This window comes from Anomaloglossus baeobatrachus, chromosome 8 (genome assembly GCF_048569485.1).
Source record: "Anomaloglossus baeobatrachus isolate aAnoBae1 chromosome 8, aAnoBae1.hap1, whole genome shotgun sequence".
NCBI classification, from domain to species: domain Eukaryota; kingdom Metazoa; phylum Chordata; class Amphibia; order Anura; family Aromobatidae; genus Anomaloglossus; species Anomaloglossus baeobatrachus.
In genome coordinates, this window is record NC_134360.1 from 203,483,992 (window position 1) to 203,511,191 (window position 27,200).

General features: G+C 47.8%; 1 protein-coding gene across 2 annotated transcripts in view; it reads left to right on the plus strand.

The window, feature by feature from the left end:
- Positions 1 to 27,200, plus strand: part of SOAT1 (sterol O-acyltransferase 1) — an 87,149-nt gene that overhangs the window by 12,699 nt on the left and 47,250 nt on the right. For both annotated transcript variants that reach the window (XR_012724944.1, XM_075320084.1), the window contains exons 3-10: positions 6,380 to 6,438; positions 8,226 to 8,368; positions 8,531 to 8,590; positions 9,615 to 9,722; positions 12,950 to 13,232; positions 18,120 to 18,198; positions 18,509 to 18,590; positions 19,882 to 19,927. Coding sequence is in view for 1 of the 2 variants with exons in the window: in XM_075320084.1 (XP_075176199.1) it covers positions 6,380 to 6,438; positions 8,226 to 8,368; positions 8,531 to 8,590; positions 9,615 to 9,722; positions 12,950 to 13,232; positions 18,120 to 18,198; positions 18,509 to 18,590; positions 19,882 to 19,927 (860 nt within the window). In the remaining variant the exon portion in view is untranslated. The remainder of the gene's footprint in view (positions 1 to 6,379; positions 6,439 to 8,225; positions 8,369 to 8,530; positions 8,591 to 9,614; positions 9,723 to 12,949; positions 13,233 to 18,119; positions 18,199 to 18,508; positions 18,591 to 19,881; positions 19,928 to 27,200) is intronic.

Below are 27,200 nucleotides of genomic sequence, written 5' to 3' on the forward strand. Positions count from 1 at the left end.
GATTTGATTGTCCAGCTGCTTGACCACCCACCGTATTCACCAGTTCTAGCTCCCTCCAACTATCATCTTTTTCCAAACCTGAAGAAGCACCTCAAGGGTACCAAATGTCACACCATTTCTGATGCTATTTCTGTTATGGATGCCTGGTTTGAGGCACAACTGAAATCCTTCTTTTTCATAGGCTTATAGAACTTGGAATACCGATGTAAGATGTGTGATATCAGTGGAGAGTATGTGGAATAAATGTAAAGTTTCATCATCCTATCTAGTTTCTTTCTGGGTAAAGCCAAAGACTTATCAGCAGCCCCTCGTATCTAAATATTTTTTTTTTTTTTTTTTTTGCAGTACATCAACCCTGCAGGTACTAATACGTAGTTTGCTTTAGACATGTGATATTTGTTGGCCTGCTCTCAGGATCGGCCCCTTTATCTTCTCTTGCTACCTGTTGACTTGTGCACTCCGCTTCCGCCCATGATGGTTCAGCTGCTGCCACTGATCTCTGGTCTAAAACCAGTGAACAGAGAATAAATTTTAAATACCCAAGAACATGTCTGTGTATATAATATATATTTTTGCATAAAATTTCATCTCCTAAAAGCCTTTCATACTACATTTGTGCCCTTCCTGTTTTTCCTCCTAAAATCTTAGGAACAAATGAACTGGGTATTTACCATTTGGGGTCGTGTCTCTGCAGAGGCTGACTGTCCAATCAGTGCTCACAGCATCAGTGTAGGGACACGCCTCTGAGAAGAGTGGTAACGCCCAGTTGTCTAGAATCATTCAGGTTGACTAATAGATGTAAAGGTCACATTGCAGAGCTCAGGGAGCAGATTGTCATCGTTGTCTCGCTGTTTATGGAGACTAGTGACAGCTTATAGGACTGGGGCTCTCCTCCTCCTCAATCTGGGACTCCACAGTTAAATGTTTCATTTCTTTTGGTGCTGAAACAGTTAGTCAGTTTTGCTGCTAGCAGCGTCCCAGCAATGACGGTCAGCTGCACCTGCTCTGTAGCCACACCCCCTTTGTGTTTAAGTAGCTAGGTTTCCCAGCAATCATTGATTATAGAAATCCATTTGTATCCTGGCCCCCTTGTGGAAAGGTTCTGTGAAGGAGTGTTCCAGAAGCCAGGCTTTCTTTTGGTTGCTGTGTTTCCTTTCCTTGTGTTACCTTACTGCCGCAATGGGACTAGCATATCCCACCTGCCAATGCACTAGCCAGGGCAACTACAGGGTGTTTGTGTTTTTTTTTTTTTTTTTTTTTTAGGGTCTCCAGGTTCTTGTTCGGCAACAGTTGCGGGGACTGTATAGGGTGAGGATAGGAGGAGGTGTCCATCTACCCTCTCACTAGAGCTATGGCCCACCATTGTTATTGTATTCCCCCTTACTTGCTGTATTGTTTTGTTGTATTTTCATTGTGTGTCAGACATCTGTTGGTCACACATCTAAAAGCCTGATATTAACTTTTAGAGCACCAAAAGAAACAAAACTACATTTAAATGTATTGCTCCAGATGGAGAGGAGAGCCCCAATCCGAAATCTGTCACTAGTCTCCATAAACAGGGAGACGATTGACTCGGATGATCCAGAATTATTTCATGGGGACTGAAGTCAGCAAGTCCTCTTTAAAGGGAATCTGTCATCAGGTTTTTGCTGCCCCATCTGAGAGCAGTATAACGTAGAGACAGAGACCCTGATTCTAGTGATGTGTCACTTACTGGGCTGTTTGCAGTCATTTTGATTAAAATCAGTGTTTTCTCTGCTGCAGATCTAGCAGTTATACAGAGCTCATTAATACACTGGACTACCTGGCAGCATGACAAGTAGTCCTTCGCTGATTAATCAGCAGTAGATTATCAAAACTGCACTAAGCAGCTCAGTAAGTGACACATCGCTGGAATCGGGGTCTCTGCCCCTACATTATGATGATCTCAGATTAGGTGGCAAAATCTGGTGACAGATTCCCTTTTAATGGACCCATCCAAAAGCTCTGTATACGAGGTATTGGATCTGGCTGTCGGGGATGCTCCTTGGCTAATATAGAAGCAGTCTCTTAGTTTTGTAGAAAGTGAAGTTAGGGAAGCCGGTCCGTTTCAGAAATGATGTAATGCAGAGGACACTTGTTCTCATGAATGGATAATAGTTTTGCATATCGTCATTCCACCCGTAAATATAGGGTGTGGGCGTAGTGCTGCCATGTGATGCTGACACCATGGCTTCCCGTCACCTGAACACTTGGTCATGTTCTTACTAATCATTTCTCATGATGACTTCATTGTGACTTACAGATAATGATGCGTCTCAGCTTGAACTTTAGTAAACCCAAGAAATGTGGAGAAATGCAGTGTACAGGAAAACAGCAGGAGGTCTGCATTAGTATTCCTACAGCTAGCGGCTCTGATCTGCCCCCTCCAGGGTTATATACGCCCGTAAAGTTGGCTCTGCGGGCACTCACTATACAGACAGGTCCATCATCTTACAGGATTCCTGCCTTCCAACCAAAATAATGGCGTTCTAAAACGCTCTCTTGCTAATACTTGACTCGTATCTGGGATCTCTGGTAGGAAGAATTTATGAATCATGGGTTCTGACTGTCGATCACCAGAATGGGGGTCTCTTGCCCACTACATGCTTTATGTGGCGGGCAGCATTGCCTCCTGACACTTCTTTTGTGTGGGATTTGCTGGACAGTCGAGCGCTGTTTTTTGTGTTATTTCTTTCGCTCAGCTCCTGTTTCATAGCATAAGGATCACCATCAGATCAACCGAAATAGTCAGTGTTCTTTAAAGGGGTTGTCCACTGTCTTCAAGATGGGTCACTAGTATCAAATAACTGACGATCCGACACTGTGCGTCCCCACTGATTAGCTCCTGCCGTGGTCGGGGTCCAGTCACACTAAGCAACTTACCAGCGATTCCAACAACGATAGGGATCGCTGGTAAGTTGCTAGGAGGTTGCTGGTGAGATGTCACCCTGCGACGCTCCAGCGATCCCACCAGCAACCTGACCTGGCAGGGATCGCTGGAGCGTCGCTACACGAGTTGCTGGTGAGCTCACCAGCAACCAGTGACCAGCCCCCAGCGCCGCGTGGAAGATGCTGCGCTTGGTAACTAAGGTAAATATCGGGAAACCAACCCGATATTTACCTTGGTTACCAGCGCACGCAGCTACACATGCAGAGAGCAGGGAGCAGCGCACACTTAGCGCTGGCTCCCTGCTCTCCTAGTACAGCACACATGGGGTTAATTACCCGATGTGTGCTGCAGCTACATGTGCACAGAGCAGGGAGCAGCGCACAATGCTTAGCGCTGGCTCCTTGCTCTCCTACTTACAGCACACATGGGGTTAATTACCCGATGTGTGCTGCAGCTAAATGTGCAGGGAGCAGCGCACAATGCTTAGCGCTGGCTCCCTGCTCTCCTACTTACAGCACACATCGGGTTAATTAACCCGATGTGTCCTGCAGCTACATGTGCACAGAGCAGGAGCCGGCACTGACAGTGAGAGCGGAGGAGGCTGGTAACAAAGGTAAATATCGGGTAACCAAGGACAGGGCGTCTTGGTTACCCGATGTTTACCGTGGTTACCAGCGTCCGCAGAAGCCGGCTCCTGCTGCCTGCACATTTAGTTGTTGCTCTGTCGCTGTTACACACAGCGATCTGTGCTTCACAGCAGGACAGCAACAACTAAAAAATGGCCCAGGACATTCAGCAACAACCAACGACCTCACAGCAGGGGCCAGGTTGTTGCTGGATGTCACACACAGCAACATCGCTAGCAACGTCACAAAAGTTGTTCGTTAGCAGCGATGTTGCTTAGTGTGACGGGGCCTTAAGTTGTGAGGTACAGTGAAAATGCCAAATCTGCACTTTCACTTTAATAGATGATCTGCAGCCACCGATATGCCCATTACTAAGATTTTTTTTTCTGCTGCTTTAGGCAATGTGCGCTCTAGAAAGTACCTTCTTCTTAAGGAAAATCCGGACCCTCTTAAAGAATCCCGCACCCGCAATAAAAAAAACCACAGCAAAACCGCAACGAAATCCGCATGTGTTTTTTGCCGCAGATTTACCGTGAATTTTCCGCAAGTTGGTCCCTGCGGATTTTTACCATTATCTATGGCAAAAACCGCAGGTACCTCCAGAAAAGAAGTGACATGCACATTAATTCCGCGGTGGAAATTCATGGGTATAACAAAAAAAAAAAAACAAACGCAGTGTGCGCACAGCTTTGTTTTTGTTTGTTTTTTTTTATAAAAAAAAACAAACAACCCCATAGGGTTTGCTGGGTAATGACTGCAGCAATGTTAGACACATTTTCTGAAGCAAATCTGTGGCAAAATCCGCGGTAAATCTGCAGCGTGCGCACAGGGCCTTAAAGGGGTTTTCCTATTTACCAAAGTGAAGACTTATTTCTGGGACTCCTTGTAAAAGCACCACAAATGGGGTCTTTGGAGATTTTTATGCCGGTCACACACACGCATCTAATGTGTAATTAGTTAAATCTGCCAGATCCAGCAGCAGTGTCTGACCCCCTAATGTGTGGATGGGGTCTCCCAATTCTCCAAATTTTGGAAAATAAGGATAGGGCCATTAGATTTAAACTGCCGGCTCCTTATTTTCTGCTGGAAATAAGCTGTTGGCAAATGGCTTGCGCCTTTTATCTTGCTGAGCATCCATTTTACCCCCCCCCCCCCCTCTTCAGGGGCCATCAACAGTGCATGTTTTCAGAATTTCCTTAGCATTGCATGGGAGGTGGAATCATCACCTGTGCAGGTGATTTTAATTTATCACCTGTGCAATACTAAGGAGATTCTGAATACATGCACTGTTGGGGGCCCTTGAGGACTGGAGTTGGACCCCTGCTGGAGGCCTCTGCAGGTCAACCACTTGAAGACCCCATTCACACATCAGTATTTGTACGTCAAATCCAGGAGTGGATCCAAACGATACTTGAAAGCTTGACTGCAATTTTGTGTTTGAGATGCTCCTGGTTCTGGCAAATACTGATGTGTGAATCAGGCCTTAATGGTTTCCATACAGGTTCGGCTTTGGGTGGGAGCGTTGCTGTGATGGGGATGAACCTGCCGCCCTTTCTATTCTTGGGGGGGGTTCACAGAAATTAAACTCACGGGCCATAAAGCATTAACATATCCTAGAAATATTCCACCGGTTTTATAATAAATCGTTCCACAATAAAAGACATTGATTTTTTAAGCCTGCTTAAGAGATTTCTCCAGTTTGTAATTGAGGGATTTATAAACTTTGGGCCCAATTTATCACTGTTTACTCCAGCGTTTTGGCCAAAAACTCTATGAAATGTTGCACAATTTTTTTTTTTTTTTTTTTTTTTTTTTTTTTTTCCCATACGCAGTTGCAGTTAGCAACATTCGGGTCCAAACTATATAAATATTATAGCTTGTCTGGTCCTTTGTCCTTTCAGACCATAGCCCCACATTGAGTCCTACAGAGTTTCATTCGGTTCCACAATTGTATTCTTGGTTTCTGTCTTGATAATGGACTTGTTCAGGAAATGAAACGCTTCTAAAGTCACAGTTTGTGCTAAATCAGCAAGAAGCCCAATCTGCAAAAGACACTAATATCATTTCCCCTTTCGGCTGGGTGCGTGGTCACCACCTCGCTCTGCATAGTAGATTCGAGGCGCTGAGAGTGAATGATTTTGGGGTTGGACCAGATACAGTAAGTATTCATGCTACCTCCATCCTCTGCACTTTCCATGCCGGCACCCGGACAATGTTTTCTTGTGATGAAAGCAAATCCATGACCTTGAATAGAAAACTGCTATATTTTCTGCTTGTCTTTTGTGACCAGAAGCTTCAGGATTTAACCTTGACATGAAATCTGTACATCTCGTCCCAGTGACGAGGACGTCCTGTGCTCTCCAAAGGAAAACAAGCCTGGGTGACATTAGAGGGACTTATGATATATTTTATACAATGTTAGAGACCCGTAATTGTAAGATCATCCTGCTCCTATATGGCAGATCAAAAGTATTTAGGCTTGACGTAATTACCCTAAATGGTTTTTCGGGGATGGTCTATCCTCAGGATGTGGTCCGTGATCTGATGGGACTGAAGTTGTCCGGCTCCAGCAATGTGACCATTTTCAGAGCAGCGCTTACAAGCTCTATAACAAACAGCTTGTAAGCACCAAAAGCACCCTTTTTTTTTTTTTTTTTTTTTTTATAAGTATTGAGACACTGGATGCCATCAATAACCTAAAGCTTTTGGATCTTTTCACCACCTGCTGGGCCTTGTTCTCCTCCTTATTTTGCTTTGACGCAGCCACATTGCTGTTTACCCCGCTGTTGTCTTTGTTTGCCTATGTTCAGAGCACAGTGACCTGACTTGTTCCTTCTTACAGGTTTTATGGACTTGGAGCATGTGATCAAGAGAAAAATGGAACTGAAGAGGAAAGCGGAGGTAATGCACTGGCCCGTGGCAGCTCCACCTACCCCAGAACAGCTGATAATGTTCTGTAATGGAAGCATGGACAATTTTATAAAGTAACTCTTTGAGTTTTACACTTTATCTTGATTTGTTTTCAAGATCAAAAAAACATTCTGGTGGGGTCCATGATCTGGGTCTCCCTAATGTTGACCGTCCCGGGTCTGAAAAACTTCATATTGGTAACATCTGTATCAACAGCACCCCTTTTTATAGAAGCCATCTGGGGTCCCAACTCTTCTCCCTTCTATCTGAGACAGGGGACCCCTAAACCCAAGTGTGTGTGTGTGTGTGTGTGTGTGTGTGTGTATAGATGAATGAAGGACGGTGTGACTTAAGGGCACTTTGCACGCTGCGATATCGATATCGCTAGCGAGCGTACCCGCCCCCGTCGGTTGTGCATCACGGGCAAATCGCTGCCCGTGGCGCGTAACATCACTTACACCCATTACACAGACTTGCCTTCCCTGCGACGTCGCTGTGGCCGGTGATCTGCCTCCTTTCTAAGGGGGCAGTTCGTGCGGCAACACAGCGACATCACACGGCAGCCGTCCAATAGAAGCGGAGATGAGCAGGCGGAATAGCCCGCCCACCTCCTTCCTTCCTCATTGGCGGTGGAGGCAGGTAAGGAGATGTTCGTCATTCCTGCGGTGTCACACGTAGCGATGTGTGCTGCCGCAGGAACGACGATCAACCAGCGGCATGCACAATCAATGATATTTGGAAATGGAGTCACATGTCAACTATCAACTTTTTTTTTTTTTTTTTTTTTTTTTTTTTGACGTTTTTGCGATTGTTGATCGTCGCTCCTAGCTGTCACACGCTGCGATGTCGCGAACGACGCCGGATGTGCGTCACAAACACCGTGACCCCTGACGATATATCGTTAGCGATGTCGCAGCGTGTAAAGCACCCTTTAGATCAGTAACCGTCTTTATTTATATTTCCTAAATCAGTAGTACACATGAAAATAAGAAACTTGGTATCATATGGGAGAAATATTCTTCTTTTCCTGCCTGGACTAATGGATCACTCTCAATTTCATTGGTAAAATCTGTGGTCAGTGGAGACAACCTCTCATCACTGAGTAAGGAGATAACCGTTAGTGATCTTAAAATTCTATGGTAAGAAGAGGAGCTGGACATTCTGCTGCAAATTCCATAGAACTTGACGAGCACCAACTGTCATCTCCAATCTCCACCAATGACACACATTACTAGTGTAATATTAAGTTTTACAGATTGGTTCAGGAGGTGAGAATCTGATTTCCTCTTAAGATCCAAGTATGAAGTTTCATCTGTGCTAATGACCCCTCGAGTGGGGACTTGGAAGTCACTTACAGCCCCCCCAAATCCCTTTTCAAGAATAAAGACAAATTCCCTAATAAAAACAATTTTAAGTTTCATAACTTCCAATGCTGGGCATAATGTATTTTATGTTCACGAGCAGAAGACGCCGCTGGTTTGTCCGGCTGGTCCTGATCAGCAGTGTTCTCCCTGTTTTATAGGATGCATTTTCTAAGTTTAGGTTACTCTTACAAGTAGATAATGGTTGTGTATATATATATATATATATATATATATATATATATATATATATATATATATATATATATATATATATATATATATATATATATATATATATATATATATATATATATATATATATATATATATATATATATATATATATAATATTTAGGATTATTTTTCCCCTTTCTGTATCCCTCACTTACTTGTACATCCTTTTCCTGCTCCCAGATTTTAAAAAGTGAATTGATGAAGGAGGTGGACATTCACTTTAATGAGTTTGTGAACAACTTTATAGAAGAATCCACCACTCTAGAAGCCTCTTCTGCTTCCGGCAACTGTTACCCTTCGAGTGCTGAAAAAGACAAAGTGAGGTAATGTAGACACCATAGCGGATTATGGAGATTTGGGGATGCAGGAGACCTATGTTCTCTATGGTAGTGACCAGAAGGGCATGGCCGCTGCTGATTTATGTGTGCAATTACGGTCATCTTGTTAGTGATGGTAGTTATAAGTCTCATTTCTTTTACTTAAAGGTCGTTGAGACCACCGCCTGACCACGGGAAGGTATTTGTATCAAGACGCTCTTTATTAGAGTAAGTAAAGACATTGTTTGGTTTGCTCTTATTAAGGGAGGAGGTGGGGGAGTTGGCTGGTTTGGGATCAGGGCGGGGGGGAAGAAAGAGGGGGACCAAATTTATTCATGCTGACGTCAGTAGTACAACTGCTATGAACACACATCGGACACTTTCATGTAGACACCAGGAAAACTGGCGAGCAGTGATGCTGCATCTGCAGGGAAATGGGGATGGGGGGGAAAAAAGTGTGTAATATCTGTCGTACTTTTTTTTCGTTTTATAAGACGCACTCCAAATTAAGAGAAATAATAAAATGGGGTCCGTCTTGTACTCCTCCAGTGTTGTCTTACCGGAGGGAAGGGAGTGGCAGCAGTAGTGGAGTGGAATCACAGGAGGCATGTGCAGTGCTGGTGGGGTCTGTGCTGTCGTGGTGGTTGTGTGGAGCAGGCGGGTGTCCTAGATGCTGTCGGCGGTCTGCGCTTCCAAGAAATGGCTCCTGGAGCAGTGTGTGTGTATAGATGGTGTTTTCAGACGAGAATTCAATCTGCGCACGTGGCGACTCCGGGCGCCATTATTTGAAGCCAGAGCATCTGGGACACCTGCCGCACAGCCACCGCAGCTTCCGCTGCCGGCACAGACCCACCGCAGGCTGGCCAACTGCACAGTCCTCTCTCACTCCAACCCCCCCCCACCCCCTCCCCACGCCAATTCTCCACCTCCCGGTAAGCCAGATTTGGCTTTTAAGATGCACTGTGTGCCTGTGCCAGGTCCTGGCAGTTCCACTTCACTGGTGTTTTCCTGTGGATCAGTGACCAGTGCTATGTGAAGGGGCGGCAAAGCTGTCGGGCCCAGCGGTGAGATCTTCAGATCACATGTATGTTCAGATACGGCATCCTCCTCTTTATAGTACGATATTACCGGCTAAGCCCATCGGCAGCAGATTAGTATACTGTTCTCGGAGAGATACTTGTAGGTGTTTTCATGCGCTTGACAACTGATACATGTGTGGTTTGGTTTTTTTTTTTTTTTTTTACTCTTACAGTGAACTCTTTGACGTCAATCACTTCCGCACAATCTACCACATGTTTATCGCGCTCCTCATCCTCTTCATCCTCAGTACAGTCGTCGTGGATTGCATTGACAAGAACCGGTGAGTTGGGGGGTTTGCTGGTCCTTTCGATGTTTTTGTACTGTATTTTATGGAACGTTTAAACTTCTTATTGAAATGGAATAAAAATAAAAAAAAAATTGGCACACTCCCATGAAAGCTGATGAGTAGATCTGCTTTTAGGGGAGGCACTATAGAGTTTCCCTTCTTTTTTTTTTTTTTTTTAAATCTTTTCTTTCTAAATGCTCTATATTAAGTAATAACTAGGATTGGCTACTATCAAATATTTTTTTTTTTTTTTTTTTTTTTTTTTTTGGTCTGGGTTTTGCAAGAGATTATGTAGTCATCAGAATTCTGTGTTTTGCACAATTCTAGTTTCTTTCTTTTTGCTTGGCTTAATGGACTCTCCAAGGCCAGGTTATAGAACGGTCAGCCTTGTCATTTAATACATGGATATACCAGATTGCATAATACTTATTTGCACTATTTTCTTATGTTCCTCTTAGGGTACGCTCACACGAGCGTGAATCGGACGAGTGCAATGCGAGAAATTCTCGCATTGCACTCTGACCAATGTTAGGCAATGAGGTTGAGCTGTTGGTCAGCTATTCTCGCATCCAGATTCTGGATGCGAGAAAAGCGGCAGCATGCTGCGTTTTGCTGCTACCGCCGTATCTCTCGCACCCATTCAAGTGAATGGATGCGAGAGATACATCGGACTGCACTCGGATGTTATCCCAGTGCAGTGCGATATACGCACAGGCTGACAGTGGAGGAGATGGGGGGATTAACCCCTCCCTCTCCTCCGCAGTGCCCGCACACAGCTTCACAGCTGTGACCCGATCGCAAGATCGGGTTACAGTCGCATGACACTCGGCTCAGGCTCGCAGCAGAGCCTGAGCCGGGGGACATTAGCATATCGCATCCGATGCCATACGCTCGTGTGAGTCCAGCCGTAAAGTGGATCTGTCACATGCCCAAACCCTATTAATCTGCAGATACAGGGTTAATTTGCAGGTTAATGGTGTTCTATAGCTGCACGGCTGTTGTACTGAAAGCCCGTTTACCGGCAGGAATTGAACTTTATCCCTCCTGGCAGCCTCCAGCTTACACTATTGGGGCTGTGCCAGCGCTGCGGCCTCAGTCACTACTCCTTAAGGCCTTCACATATCCATATCTCCAGTATGTGTGACTTCTATTTCCGCACATTCCAGAGACACGGACACGTAGACCCATTAAGTTCAATTCGTGTTTTTCATACTGTCCGTGTGCTTCACACAGCGACATGTCTGTTTTTGTGCCGGCAGCACAGGTGTCACATGGACTGCACGCTGATGTGACACGTCCCAAAGTAAACACCTATCCCTTTTTTTAAAAAGGATTTTTATACTAACCTGTCCTGACGCTGCTGTTACACTTGCTTCCAGGCCTGCTCATTATGCTCATGAATAGTCACTGCACTGACCACGGACCCGGAAGCAAGTGTGACAGCAGTGCCGGAGACAGGCAAGTATACAAGTTCATGCTGTCCGAGTGCTATCCAGATGTTGCACGTATAGCATGCGGACAAACATACTGACCTGCCCCACAGACCATCACACGTGCGTTAAATGGACAGATGTGTGAAAGAGGCATTATACAATGCGTGGTGGCTGTATGCACACTCTGGCACATTGGCAACTGGCTCTGCTCTGATACGCTGCAGAGCTGGCTGTTAATATGCGAGTGTGGTTACATTCACTGTATAAGGCAGGGGTCTCAAACACGGGGGGCCTCATGGCCCATAAGGCTGCTTCTTATGGCCCACAGACCCCTGGCCCCCTTGATGTTCGCAGCTGGTGCAGGGGACTGCAAGAAGCAGAAAACGGGACACCAAGGGAATTGTGTGTGTGTGTGTGTGTGTGTGTGTGTGTGTGTGTGTGTGTGTGTGTGTGTGTGCGCAATATGGGACAATTATACGGCATGGGGCATTACTACAAGGGGACATTATTAAGAGGACCTGCATGGGCACATAGGGTCATCATTTGCCCCTTTTATCCAATTACTACAAGATGGGGATAAGGATGGGCACATTACTACAGGATGGGCACATTACTACAGGATGTGCGACAAGGGTGGGGCCATTACTACAGGATGTTGGCCAAAATTACTATATGTTGCGAATTGTAAAATGATTTAATTAAAGTAAATTTTATAAGGAGTACAATCAAATTCTAAAGTACATGCTATCCCCGCTGCCTACTCGGTCCTGTACGGACCGCGGCCCATCTTCGCACTTGTGATACCAATTTATGATGTGCACTCTGGGGTAGGTGGGACATCACTGCATCCTCCTTCACACGTCAGTGGTTCTGGTATGTATGGTTCATATTTTATTTTAATTATTTTTTAATTTATACGTACCAGAATCACGGACATACGCAGACCCATTAAAATCAGTGTGTTCTTGTGCTCTGCACTCAGCAATGTTGTTTTTTTGTTTTTTTGGCATTACTGATGTCCCATGGACCACACAATAGTGTGATCTGTGAAACACGTAAATTTAAAATAAAAACCCTTTTTAAACTCGCCCGTCTCCAGCGATGCACTCTCCGGCTGCTGCCTGCTGCTTCCAAGCTGGCTAATTATGCTCATACGTATGCACTGCACAACCGACGCTGAAGTAGCTGCAGAGAGGAGACGGCGGCGGCCGGACACAGCATTGCGGGAGACTTCAGCACCACGGACAGCAGCAGCGCGGGCAGGTGAGTATAAGAGTACAAGTGTGATCTCCGTGATAATCAGATCGTGCAAACATCACAGCACACGGAGGGACATGCACACCTTTATCACATGAGTGAAAAAACGTGTTTTTCACTGACGTGTGAAAGAGGCCTAATAAAGGACTTCAATTCGTGCAGAATAACGCTATGTGCGCACGTGTAAGACACTGTATGTGCGTTTCAGGACGCAGCTGACAAAAGTCTTCATAGATTGTGCTGGGGACGCAGGACGCATGCAGTGCAATACGCAGCGTAACTGCATGCAAATACGCAACGTGCGCACACAGCCTTAATTTGCTGCAGATCAAATCTCCCTGAATCACACGATTTTGTGAATTTAAATCTGATCCTCTCGTTTCTACTAAAGCCCGTCCATTCTTTACTTCTATGTGTATTCTGGTCTCTAGAATACGGACTATTGAGGCGATGCAGTTGTAAATCACATCCATGTGACTTGCTGTTTGCTATTGTTCCTGTCTTCTGATTTACGTGTTCTTTGTCTTGCAGGCTTGTTTTGGAGTTTGATCTTTTGTTTTATGCTTTTGGCAAGTTCCCCATTGTGGTCTCCACTTGGATATGTATGTTCTTGAGCACGCTGATCATCCCCTATGGCCTCTTCTCCATGTGGGCCCAGGGATACAAGGCATCATCATACCGCACCATACGCTCCCTCTTCTACGGGTTGCTATACTTGGTTTTTCAGATGCTCATCCTCGGTTTCTGTCCGGCATACATAGTTCTACAACAAAATTTACCCCCAGCATCCAGGTTCATTGTCATTCTAGAGCAGGTAACATCATCTGGGCTTCAGGACTATATATTTTGGGATAAATAAGTAACTCTAACTTTAAACATATTTACTAAATCAATAGTACACATGGAAAAAAAGTAACTTTGTTATACAGTGTGTCTACCCATATCCTGTGCACCGCCATTAACTTGAGAGCGGTGGCAGCTATAGGCATAGAAGTGGTGTCTAGGTATAGTAAAGTAGCCATGTGCTACGCAATGAAACCACCTATAGCGCCACCTGGTGGAAAACAACGGAGTTAGCATTTTTATCTCAAAAACGGAACAAGATAGAGGGGAAAAAAAGTGAATTAAAAAATTGTAGGGCATCTTCAATGCAATAAGAATTGACAACTTGCATACAGAAATGGTATGATATGAAACCCATGAACCCCCCCCCCCCCCCCTTCCAAAACAAAAAACAAAACACCACAACAAAACACTGAATTCTGGTCACGCATATTGCACTAATTTAACTTTGATGCTCAAAGTGGCCGCCGTCAGCTGCAATGCACATCTGGGCTCTGGACAGCATACTGTATCTTGCTGCACGCTGTACAATATGGTAGGTGACACGTTTGCACAAGCATCTGTGATTCATCGTCGTAGGTCCTGCAATGTTGGTGGAGGGGTCGCATACACCTGCTGTTTGATGTGACCTCACAGAAAGAAGTCCAATGGGGTCAGGTCAGGTGAGCGTGGAGACCACTCCATGCAGCCACCATACCTAATGACTTGTAGGAAGGTCTCCATGAGGTATCGCTTCACGTCCGCAGCCTTGTGAGTTTTACACATTCTAATCATAGCATTTCTGTATGCAAGGTGTCGATTCGTATTGAATTGATGATGCCCTACAACTTTGTAATTCACTTTTTTTTTTTTTTCTCTCTCGTTCCGTTTTCGAGATTAAAAATGCTAACAACGTTGTTTTCCACCAGGTGGCACTATAGGTGTTTTCATTGCATAGCGCATGGCTACTTTACTATACCTAGACACCACTTCTATGCCTATAGCTGCCGCCGTTCTCAAATTAATGGCAGTGGACAGGATATGGGTGGACACACTGTATATCTAATCAGAGAAATCTGCTTTCTTCTCCTGGACTGATCATTTATTCTCAATTTATGGGTAAAATCTGTGTTCAGTGGCCAAAGTGATGTTCACATTGCTGAGAGGATATTAAAATCACCGGCTGTCATCTCCAAAGAGGAGGCGCTGGAGGCCGACAGACATTCTGCTGCAAGTTCTCCTAAAACGACAGTTGCAGCTCTCCATAGAACTTTATGAGCACCAACTGTCATCTCCTATTTCAGTAATGAGAAACATCTGTGAATTGAGAATGAATCAGTTCAGGAGGTGGTTAAATTCTTTTTTTTTTTATATTTTTTTTTTTTTTAAGATATATTACAAAGTTTTTTTTTTTATTTTTGTACTTTCTTTGTCGCTCCTAATTGGGAGACCCAGACAATTGGGTGTATAGCTACTGCCTCCGGAGGCCACACAAAGTATTACACTAAAAAGTGTAAGGCCCCTCCCCTTCTGGCTATACACCCCCCCCCGTGGGATCACGGGCTCCTCAGTTTTATGCTTTGTGCGAAGGAGGTCAGACATCCACGCATAGCTCCACTGTTTAGTCAGCAGCAGCTGCTGACTATGTCGGATGGAAGAAAAGAGGGCCCATACTAGGGCCCCCAGCATGCTCCCTTCTCACCCCACTTTCTGTCGGCGGTGTTTGTTAAGGTTGAGGTACCCATTGCGGGTACGGAGGCTGGAGCCCACATGCTGATTCCTTCCCCATCCCCATTAGGGCTCTGGGTGAAGTGGGACTTTACCGGTCTCCAGGCACTGAGACCGTGCTCCTTCCACAGCCCCCGGAGAATCGGCTGGATATGGAGCTGAGTATCGTCAGGGACAGGGCCCTGCTTCGTTAAGGTACTCTGTGTCCCCGGGCATACCGCGCGCACACCGCAGCATGCTGGGCGTGTTAGTGCGCCGGGGACATCAGCGCTGCTGCGCTTGTGCCATTCCTCACTACAGCGCTGCTGAGTGAGTAGACTTAGTACGAACGGCCGCGCCGGCCGCTGGGGTCAGTTTTCACTGCGACGCGGCTGGGACTTGTGGTGCGCCGGGGACTTCCGCGCTAGCCGTGCATGTATGACGGCCGCGCTTATTACTACAGTCCCCGGCTTTTGCGGCCTAGTTCGTTTCGTTCCCGCCCCCAGACCTGCCAGTCGGGGAGGGCGGGACGCTGTACAGACCATCAGCGCTGAGGGCTGGAGTCTGCTTTACATACTCCAGCCCTCACACTGGGCACAGTGGGACGCCAGTTTCCCGCACTTTGTTTGTGGCACGCCCACGGTCCGCCCCTCCTCACAGGACGCCGGCAGCCATTCCTGTCTGCACGCTGAGCTGGAGAGGGGAGACTGGGAGACCCAGACACGGGATTCTGCGACCTCCTGGATCCTAGCGGCCTCAGGTTTATCTCATGAAGTGGTTGCCACCATGAGACAGGCTAGGAAACCATCCTCCGCCAAGATCTACCACAGGACGTGGAAGATATTCTTATCTTGGTGCTCTGCTCAGGGAGTTTCTCCCTGGCCATTTGCATTGCCTATTTTTCTTTCCTTCCTGCAGTCTGGGTTGGAAAAAGGTTTGTCGCTCGGCTCCCTTAAAGGTCAAGTCTCCGCGCTATCCGTATTTTTTCAGAAGCGCCTAGCGCGACTTCCTCAGGTACGCACGTTCCTGCAAGGGGTTTGTCATATCGTCCCCCCTTACAAGCGGCCGTTGGAGCCCTGGGATCTGAACAAGGTCCTAATTGCTCTCCAGAAGCCGCCTTTCGAGCCTTTGAAGGATGTTTCCCTTTCTCGTCTTTCACAGAAAGTGGCCTTTCTAGTGGCGGTCACGTCTCTTCGGAGAGTGTCCGAGCTGGCGGCGTTATCATGCAGATCTCCCTTCCTAGTATTTCACCAGGACAAGGTAGTTCTGCGTCCAATTCCAGAATTTCTTCCTAAGGTGGTATCCTCCTTTCATCTCAACCAGGATATCACTTTACCGTCTTTGTGTCCGCATCCAGTTCACCAATTTGAAAAAGGTTTGCATTTATTGGATCTGGTGAGAGCACTCAGTATCTACATTTCCTGCACGGCGCCCCTGCGCCGCTCGGATGCACTCTTTATCCTTGTCGCTGGTCAGCGTAAGGGGTCGCAAGCTTCCAAATCCACCCTGGCGCGGTGGATCAAGGAACCAATTCTTCACACCTACCGTTCTGCTGGGCTTCCGATTCCATCAGGACTGAAGGCCCATTCTACCAGAGCCGTGGGTGCGTCCTGGGCATTACGGCACCAGGCTACGGCTCAGCAGGTGTGCCAGGCGGCTACCTGGTCGAGTCTGCACACTTTTACCAAGCATTATCAGGTGCATACCTACGCTTCGGCGGATGCCAGCCTAGGTAGACAAGTCCTTCAGGCGGCGGTGGCCCACCTGTAGGAAAGGGCTGTTTGACGGCCCTATCACGAGGTATTCTTTTACCCACCCAGGGACTGCTTTTGGACGTCCCAATTGTCTGGGTCTCCCAATTAGGAGCGACAAAGAAGAAGGGAATTTTGTTTACTTACCGTAAATTCCTTTTCTTCTAGCTCCAATTGGGAGACCCAGCACCCGCCCTGTTTTCTTAGGGATTTTGTTTTTTCGGGTGCACATGTTGTTCATGTTGAAGAGTTCAGTTCTCCGATGTTGTTCCTCGGATTGAATTTGTCTTTAAAACAGTTATTGGCTTTCCGCCTTCTTGCTTTTGCACTAAAACTGAGGAGCCCGTGATCCCACGGGGGGGTGTATAGCCAGAAGGGGAGGGGCCTTACACTTTTTAGTGTAATACTTTGTGTGGCCTCCGGAGGCAGTAGCTATACACCCAATTGTCTGGGTCTCCCAATTGGAGCTAGAAGAAAAGGAATTTACGGTAAGTAAACAAAATTCCCTTCATTTATGCAAAAGTTAAAATGAGGGCTATTCATTTTTAAAAATTTTATAATTTACTTAAGTTTACTCAAACACTAAATAGGTGATGGTTGTTAAATCAAGGTATGTCCGCCTGCTGGGACCCCCGCTGATCACCAATAGGGGGAGATTATGTTCCCTGTTCTCACAAGACTGTACATGTGCCTTGCTGATGCATTCATGGACTATGGTACTGACCAATATGGCCGAGTACTGTGCTCAACTGCTATCATCACTCATTTACAACGTAGTGACAGGGCACGTGCAACTGGTGGCTCACTTACCCCCAATACGGGAGGACGGAGAGTTAAGTCCAATGTTCCAGCAATTGTTGAGGGTGTGAGCAGTGACGACCCCCCCCCCCCCCAATTCCCCCTTTTCTCACCAAACTGATTTAACGTTAACATCTATTCAGTGGATTGGCAATAATAATAATAATTATTAATTTATATAGCGCTATCAATTCCACAGCGCTTTACATACATCAGCAACACTGTCCCCACTGGGGCTCACAATCTAAGGTAACTAGCTAATGCTGAGCGAGCACTACCATGCTCCAGGTACTCGTAACGAGCAGTTCGATGCAAGGATGGGCTCATCTCCTGTATCAGAATATAATGGAAGTGAATGGGGGACTTGGGCATTTTTCCCAAAGCAGGGCCAGGAAAATGTTAGGTTTCCCCATTGAAGCTCGGGTACTCTAGTTGCGCCCTCCTGAGCATCCAACTGCTTATTACAAATACTGAGCACTATCATTGTAGTGCTCGCTCATCACTAGTTACCAGTACTGAGTTCCTGAGCATGGTAGTGCCCGCTCATCACTAGCGATAACATTTAGAGATTAGAATACCCTTATCAATAAAATCTACTTATTTTTATATCCTTTAATTTCCAGGTTCGAATGATCATGAAGGTGCATTCATTCATTAGAGAAAATATCCCTCGGGTCTTGTCATCTGCCAAAGATAAGTCGAGTAAGTGAGAAACGGGAGGACCTGAGACTGTAATGTGGGGGATTTGTTCTAATGGAAATATTGATATTCCTCTAGATAGAAATTTCTTGATCTTGAAGCTTTCACAATCTATTTCTTGACTTCCGCTCACTAGCAGTCTGTCTGCAGATGGGATGTACGGAATGAAGGATTTGGTCCTTTTGGAATATTCCATAGTATATGGGTTTTGTTTGTTTTTGTTTTTTGTTTTTTTTTTTTTTTTTTTTTTTTAAATTTTCCACTTCGGATGTTTCTGGAATTAAAATGTGTAAATCTTTGTTTTTCTCTTTAGCGGTTGCTCCCGTCCCTCCAGTTACACAATACTTGTATTTCTTGTTTGCTCCTACCCTGATTTACCGAGACAACTATCCAAGGTAACCTAGTTTCTCAACTTTGTACTGTTTGACAGCAGATTGCTGACCTTTGTCTACAACTTCCGTCCTCGCACTTTGTATCGGCTCCCTGTGGAAGTTTCACAACCACCACCAAACATTTGCTTTGTAATACTAAGGGGTACTTTGCACGCTGCGACATCGCTAGCCGATTGTAGCGATGCCGAGCGCGATAGTACCTTCCCCCGTTGCAGATGCGATCTCTTGTGATAGCTGCCGTAGCGAACATTATCGCTACGGCACCTTCACACGCACTCACCTGCCCTGCGACGTCGCTCTGGCCGGCGACCCGCCTCCTTCCTAAGGGGGCGGATCGTGTGGCGTCACACGGCAGGCGGCCAATAGAAGAGGAGGGGCGGAAAAAAGCGGGACGTAAACATCCCGCCCACCTCCTTCCTCATTGCAGCCGGGACGCAGGTAAGGAGATGTTCCTCGCTCCTGCGGCTTCATACACAGCGATGTGTGCTGCCGCAGGAACGAGAAACAACATCGTACCTGTCGCTGCAGCGAAATTATGGAAATGACCGACACTACACAGATCACCGATTTACGACGCTTTTGCGATCGTTGATCAGTGCATCTAGGCTTTACACGTTGCGACGTCGTTACTGGCGCCGGATGTACGTCACTTTCGACCCCGGCGATATCGCAGTAGCGAAGTCGCAACGTGCAAAGTACCCCTAACTGTTTGTACTGTAAATATCCAAAAAACAGTGTCTCCATGTTATAGATTTAGGTTTAGACTGAGCTGAAGAATATTGTCTGCAGAAGGTGATTGTAGAATGGCACATAAGCCTCCAATTCACTTAAAGGGAATCTGTCACCAAGGTTTTGCCACCTAATCTAAGAGCAGCAAAATGTAGGGGCAGAGATCCTGATTCCAGTGATGTCACTTACTGGGCTGCTTAGTGTAGTTTTGCTAAAATCACTGTTTAATGAGCAGTAGATTTTTCATTACAGGACTACTTGGCTGCTCCACGTAGTCCAGCATATTCATGAGCTCTGTATAACTGCTAGATCTGCAGCAGGGAAAACATTGATTTTATCAAAATGATAGCAAACAGCTCAGTAAGTGACATCACTGGAATCAGGGTCTCTGTCTCTACATTATGCTGCTCTCGGATCGGGAAGCAAAAACCCCCTTAAGCAGCCAAAATATGGCCTTTATGGGGCCAATATAACCTGCCATGCATTGCACTGTGCCCCCATAACTGATATACAAAAAAGTATTAGAAAACTAGTTATTTTTTAATGCATCTGTTTTGTCTTGTAGGAATCAATCTATAAGGTGGGGATATGTAGCCACGAAATTTGCTCAGGTAATGTATTGCATCTATTTCAATGCGAGTTATTATATTCATTGATTGGACCCCCCCCCCCCTCCTATTTTTGTCTTTTTTGGGGTATTCCCATCTCAAAGTTCCTATTCCATTCTGTAGTAGGTGTAAAAATATTAGCGAATACTTCCAATTCGAAATGTAGTATAGTTCTCCTGATATAGCTATGTCGCTTACCTCATGTGCAGGGCATTGCAGCTTAGGTATCCATGGTTAAGTCTACGCTATAGTGACAGTCAGTTGCTCATGGTTACGACCACAAGCAGCGAACTTACTGTAACTATATAAGTGGACGTAACCATGGATACCCAAGCTACAATGCCCTGCACATGAAGTCAGAGACAAGGCTATATTACGAGAACTATACTAAATTTCTTTGTCGCTCCATTGGGAGACCCAGACAATTGGGTGTATAGCTTCTGCCTCCGGAGGCCACACAAAGTATTACACTTTAAAAAGTGTAACCCCTCCCCTCTGCCTATACACCCTCCCGTGCATCACGGGCTCCTCAGTTTTATGCTTTGTGTGGAAGGAGGCACACATCCACTCATGCATTCTCAGATTAGTTATATCGGTTGGAAGAAAAGAGGACCCCCACGGGGCCCCCGGCATGTTCCCTTCTCACCCCACTATGTCGGCGGTGCTGTTAAGGTTGAGGTACCCATTGCGGGTACAAAGGCCGGAGCCTCATGCCGTTTTCCTTCACCATCCCTTAGTGGCTCTGGGAGAAGTGGGATCCTGACCGGTCATCCATTCACTGGGACCGGGCTCCCTCCGCAGCCCCTGTGGGAATCTGCTGGACAGGAGTCTATTCATCCTCAGGGACCGGGCCCTGCATCTATAAGGTACTCTGTGTCCCCATGGGGAGTGGGCATGGAGCGCCTTCTTCCCGGACGCTGCAGCAGCTGCTGATTTGTGAAGACCGGCGGACTTCCGCGCCGACCGCGCCTGCTTGTCGGCCGCGGTCTTAAATTTAGTCCCCGGCTTCATCGCGGCCTAGTAGCAAAAATCCCGCCCCCGGGCCTGCCTGTCAGGGGTAAGGGCGGGACGGCCGGCCTGACGTCGGATGTGAGGGCCGGAGCATCCTGTATGTTTCCTCCCCCCTCACTGATCACTGTGGGGACCCCAGATTCCCGCACTTTTCTAGCACCGCCCACGGCTCCACTCCTCCCCTGAGAGCTCCGGCAGCCATGTTTTTGGCATTCTGCCGGTGGAGGATTATCAGAGAAGAGCTCTGCAGCTCTGGGAGACCTAAGGCAGGGAATCTGGAGGACACACACTCCGCTTTTTAGCGGTCGGTAAGCCACACCGGTCACCCGGTGCTGGCCCCCCCCCAGGGTGCCGGAATAGATACGTATTTATATACATATTTCTGTTCGGTCGGGCTGTATACCCCTTCCCATATACCCTCAGTGATCACTCTCCTAGGAGACAACAGCATATCGTCCACAAGGAGCAAAGGTGCTAAGGCACAGGGTTTTTTTGCGACCTGTACCTCTTGTGGGGCTATGTTACCTGCGGGTTCCACCTACCCTCACTGTGAGCAATGCTCGACCCCTGTTTCACTTGCTCAGCCGGAGCCTCGGTCACTAGTGGACCCCTCGGCTCATGTAGACCCCCCTGCTCCCCCTGTCCAGGCGGCAGGGACAGAGTTTGCTGCGTTTGCTGAGAAACTCTGAGTCACTTTCACAATCCATGGCTCAGTCTATGGACAAATGGTCTGTCAAGCTGCTAGAAGCTTTGCAGTCCAGATCGGTCCTTACACAGGCCCCGGTCCCCGTTAGCTCGTCGCCTCCAGGCCCCTCTCGGTCCGCGCCGCAGCGCGCTCCCAGGTTGGGCCCTAGGTCCCACGCGGAGGACTCCTGCCCGGACCACAGTCCCAGACCGACTAAGCGGGCCCGCTGGGAATCTTCCCCCGACTTCTTCACGCTGCTCGGGTTCCCAGCTCGAGGACTCTCTGGAGGACGAGGCGGACGTCGCAGCTCAGGGCTCTGAACCTGACGTTGCCCTCAATCTTGATACACCTGAAGGGGACGCCTTAGTAAATGATCTTATCTCGTCCATCAACCAGGTGTTAGATCTGTCTCCCCCGCCTCCACCTGTAGAGGAGTCGGCTTCTCAGCAGGAGAAACACCAGTTTCGGTTCCCCAAACGTACACGGAGTGCGTTTTTCGATCACTCTAACTTCAGAGAGGCTGTCCAGAAGCCCAGAGCGGTTCCGGACAAGCGCTTTACTAAGCGCCTAACTGACACACGTTACCCCTTCCCCTCTCACGTAGTTAAGGGTTGGGCTCAGTGTCCCAAGGTGGATCCTCCAGTCTCTAGATTGGCGGCTAGATCTGTGGTATCGGTGGCAGATGGTTCAATGCTAAAAGATGCCACTGACAGGCAGAGCTCCTGGTGAAATCCATCTATGAAGCCACGGGCGCGTCTTTTGCCCCGGCCTTTGCAGCCGTGTGGGCACTACAAGCTATCTCAGCTTGTCTGGCTGAGATTAATGCAGTCACACGTAATTCTGCTCCGCAGGTTGCGTCTCTCACTTCTCAAGCGTCAGCTTTTTCTTCCTACGCCATGAACGCAGTCCTAGACTCTGCTAGCCGTACAGCGGTGTCATCCGCTAATTCTGTGGCAGTCCGCAGGGCCATGTGGCTGCGCGAATGGAAGGCAGACTCTGCCTCCAAGAGGTTCTTAACCGGTTTGCCGTTTTCTGGCGACCGCTTTTTTGGCGAACGATTGGATGAGATTATTAAAGAATCCAAGGGAAAGGACTCCTCCTTACCCCAGTCCAGACCTAAGAGACCTCAGCAACGGAAAATTCAATCGAGGTTTCGGTCCTTTCGTCCCGCCGCCAAGTCCCAATCCGCTTCGTCCAGCAGGCCGGAGAAAGGCCAGAGGAACTCCTATGCGTGGCGGTCTAAGTCACGCCCCCAAAAGGCCGCCGGAGGCGCTGCCTCCAAGGCGGCCTCCTCATGACTCTCGGCATCCCCGAACCGCATCCTCGGTCGGTGGCAGGCTCTCCCGCTTTTGCGACGCCTGGTGGCCACATGTTAAAGACCGATGGGTGAGAGACATTCTGTCTCACGGTTACAGGATAGAGTTCAGCTTTCGTCCTCAGACTCGTTTCTTCAGAACCTCTCCGCCCCCCGCTCGGGCCGACGCACTTTTTCAGGCAGTGGACACTCTGAAGACAGCGGGAGTTGTGATCCCTGTTCACCCTCAGGAACATGGTCGCGGCTTTTACTCCAACTTGTTCGTGGTGCCAAAGAAGGACTGATCATTCCGCCCCGTTCTGGACCTCAAACTGCTCAACAGACATGTGAGCACCAGACTGTTTCGGATGGAATCTCTCCGCTCGGTCATCGCCTTCGATGTCACAAGGAGACTTCCTAGCATCGATCGACATCAAGGATGCTTATCTCCATGTGCCGATCGCACCCGAACATCAACGCTTCTTGCGTTTCGCCATCGGGGACGAACACCTTCAGTTCGTGGCATTGCCTTTCGGCCTGGCGACAGCCCCACGGGTTTTCACCAAGGTCATGGCATCCGTTGTGGCGGTCCTACACTCTCTGGGCCACTCGGTGATTCCCTACTTAGACGATCTCCTAGTCAGGGCACCTTCTCGGGTGGCGTGTCAACACAGCCTTACAGTCGCTCTGGCGACTCTCCAGCAGTTCGGGTGGATAATCAACTTCCCAAAATCCCAGTTGACACCGACCCAATCACTTACTTACCTCGGGATGGAGTTTCATACAGGGACAGGAGGTCGACTTCCCTCGACAGGAACGTCTCTCTGTCCCTTGCAACCAAGACATCTCTTCAGTGGTGGCTCCTTCCCAATTCTCTATCGCAAGGAAAATCCTTCCTACCCCCAACCTGGGCTGTGGTCACCACGGACGCGAGCCTGTCGGGGTGGGGAGCGGTTTTCCTCCACCACAGGGCTCAGGGAACCTGGACTCCGGTAGAGTCCTCCCTTCAGATCAATGTTCTGGAGAGAAGGGCAGTGTATCTAGCCTTATTGGCCTTCCATCGGTGGCTGGAGGGCAGACAGATCCGTATACAGTCGGACAACGCCACTGCCGTCGCATACATCAACCATCAGGGCGGCACGCGCAGTCGTCAGGCCTTCCAGGAAGTCAGGCGGATTCTGCAGTGGGTGGAAGCCACAGCCTCCACGATCTCCGCAGTTTACATCCCGGGCGTGGAAAACTGGGAAGCAGATTTTCTCAGTTGTCAGGGCATGGACGCGGGGGAATGGTCTCTTCACCCAGACGTGTTTCGAGAGATCTGTCGCCGCTGGGGAACGCCGGACGTCGATCTCATGGCGTCACGACACGACAAGGTCCCGGCCTTCATGGCAAGGTCTCAGGATCACAGAGCTCTGGCGGCGGATGCATTAGTTCAGGATTGGTCGCAGTTTTGACTTCCTTATGTATTTCCTCCTCTGGCGATGCTGCCCAGAGTGTTACGCAAGATCAGGTCCGACTGTCGTCGCGCCATTCTCGTCGCTCCAGATTGGCCGAGGCGATCGTGGTACCCGGATCTGTGGCATCTCACGGTGGGTCAACCGTGGGCGCTTCCAGACCGCCCAGACTTGCTGTCACAAGGGCCGTTTTTCCATCTGAATTCTGTGGCCCTCAACCTGACTGTGTGGCCCTTCAGTCCTGGCTCCTAGCGTCTTCAGGATTATCTCAGGATGTCATTGCCACTATGAGACAGGCCAGGAAACCAACGTCCGCCAAGATCTATTACAGATCTTGGCGGATCTTCTTTATCCTGGTGCTCTGATAATGGTTTTTCTCCCTGGCCGTTTGCCTTACCCACTTTTCTTTCATTCTTTCAATCCGGAATGGACATTGTTTGTCACTCGGCTCTCTCAAGGGACAAGTATCGGCGCTCTCCGTATTTTTTCAAAAGCGCCTGGCCAGGCTTCCGCAGGTCCGCACGTTCCTGCAGGGAGTTTGCCACAGTCCCACCTTACAAGCGTCCGCTGGGACCCTGGGACCTTAACAGGGTGCTAACGGCTCTTCAGAAACCACCTTTCGAGCCGCTGCGGGATGTCTCTTTATCACGTCTTTCGCAGAAGGTGGCATTTCTAGTGGCAGTTACATCACTCAGAGTGTCGGAGCTTGCAGCGCTGTCATGCAAAGCCCCCTTCCTGGTTTTTCACCAGGATAAGGTGGTTCTGCGTCCTGTCCCGGAATTTCTCCCTAAGGTGGTATCCCCTTTTCATCTCAATCAGGATATCTCCTTGCCTTCATTTTGCCCTAATCCAATTCACCAATGTGAAAAGGATTTGCACTCTTTGGATCTAGTGAGAGCACTCCGGTTCTACGTGTCTCGCACGGCGCCCCTGCGTCGTTCAGATGCGCTCTTTGTCCTTGTCGCTGGCCAGCGTAAGGTTTCGCAGGCTTCCAAGTCAACCTTGGCTCGGTGGATCAAGGAACCGATTCTTGAAGCCTACCGTTCTAATGGGCTTCCGCTTCCTTCAGGGCTGAAAGCCCATTCTACCAGAGCCGTGGGTGCGTCCTGGGCATTGCGGCACCGGGCTACGGCTCAGCAGGTGTGTCAGGCAGCTACCTGGTCTAGTCTGCACACTTTCACGAAACACTATCAGGTGCATACCTATGCTTCGGCAGACGCCAGTCTAGGTAGGCGAGTCCTCCAGGCAGCGGTTGCCCACCTGTAAGAGGGGGCCGTTTCGGCTCTTTTTATCGAGGTATTCTTTTACCCACCCAGGGACTGCTTTTGGACGTCCCAATTGTCTGGGTCTCCCAATGGAGCGACAAAGAAGAAGGGAATTTTGTTTACTTACCGTAAATTCCTTTTCTTCTAGCTCCTATTGGGAGACCCAGCACCCGCCCCTGTGCCCTTCGGGCTGGTTGTTCTTTTGTGTACACATGTTGTTCATGTTGAATTGTTCTATTGGTTCATGGTTTTCAGTTCTCCGAACATCCTTCGGATTGAATTTACCTTAGACCAATTTATAAGTTTCCTCCTTCCTGCTTTTGCACCAAAACTGAGGAGCCCGTGATGCACGGGGGGGTGTATAGGCAGAGGGGAGGGGTTACACTTTTTAAAGTGTAATACTTTGTGTGGCCTCCGGAGGCAGAAGCTATACACCCAATTGTCTGGGTCTCCCAATAGGAGCTAGAAGAAAAGGAATTTACGGTAAGTAAACAAAATTCCCTTCTTCTAATTAGAGGTGGTAGTAGTAGTAAAAATATTTATTATTAATAATAATAATAATAATAATAATATAATATTATTATTATTCCTACTACGTATTGGGATAAGATAATTGGAGACGGGAATACCTCTTTAATCCCCTCCTGAGTGCAGGTGTTCGGAGCAGACGCTGTGAATCCTCCATACTTGGCGGATGCCAACTGTGTTACACATCTGGCACCTGCCTTGAACAGTAATGATCAAACCTCACTCCGATTGCTATTATTTAACCTGACAGCGGCATTTAAATAGATGTGATCTATGTTCACCTCAAATTCCCCCAGCTATGACCAAATCGGAGCGCCAGTGCATTACTAAACCAGCCAAGGCCTTCTGAAAGCCCCTGATACTGAGTCCTAGGAGATTATCATTTTCCCTATATGCTGCTGCACTGGAGTATCATAAACCGATCACAGGCTCGGGCAAGTGGTGTGGAGGAGGGGAGTAAAAATGCTAGATTTGTTCTTATGATTATAATTTTATTTTTGGATTGGGGAATAAAAATTAAAAATATAAAATGGGGAAAATCGTGGTGTGTGTGTGTGTGTGTGTGTGTGTGTGTGTGTGTCTTCCCCACCCCCCCCACCTCTTTTAAGGCTGGAATCACACTTTCAGAGTGTAAAATTGGATGGAGTCTCATGGTAGAAAGTAGCATGAGCTCTGTTCAAGTCTTGATCAGTGTGCAATGCGATTCTGTGATTTTTCTCATGATTGTAGTCCGTGTGCAATCCGTTTTTGATGTATGTGATCCGTTTTTATTCTCAGCAGCTATGTCATCTGCCATTCAGCTCTGCTACATGGCCGCTGACAGCAGACACAGCCAGAGCGATGTAGCAGAGCTGAATAGCCGCTGACAGCAGACACCGACAGAGCCGCACGATCAGAATGAAGTCTGATGAACTTCACCCAACTTCATTGTCATCCCGCGGCTCTGTCTGTGTGGCATGGCTTGATTTTCGGTCACTGGTGAAGGTCTCACCGGTGACCGCAAATCCCCTGAGTGACTTAGCGCAGATCACTTATCAGC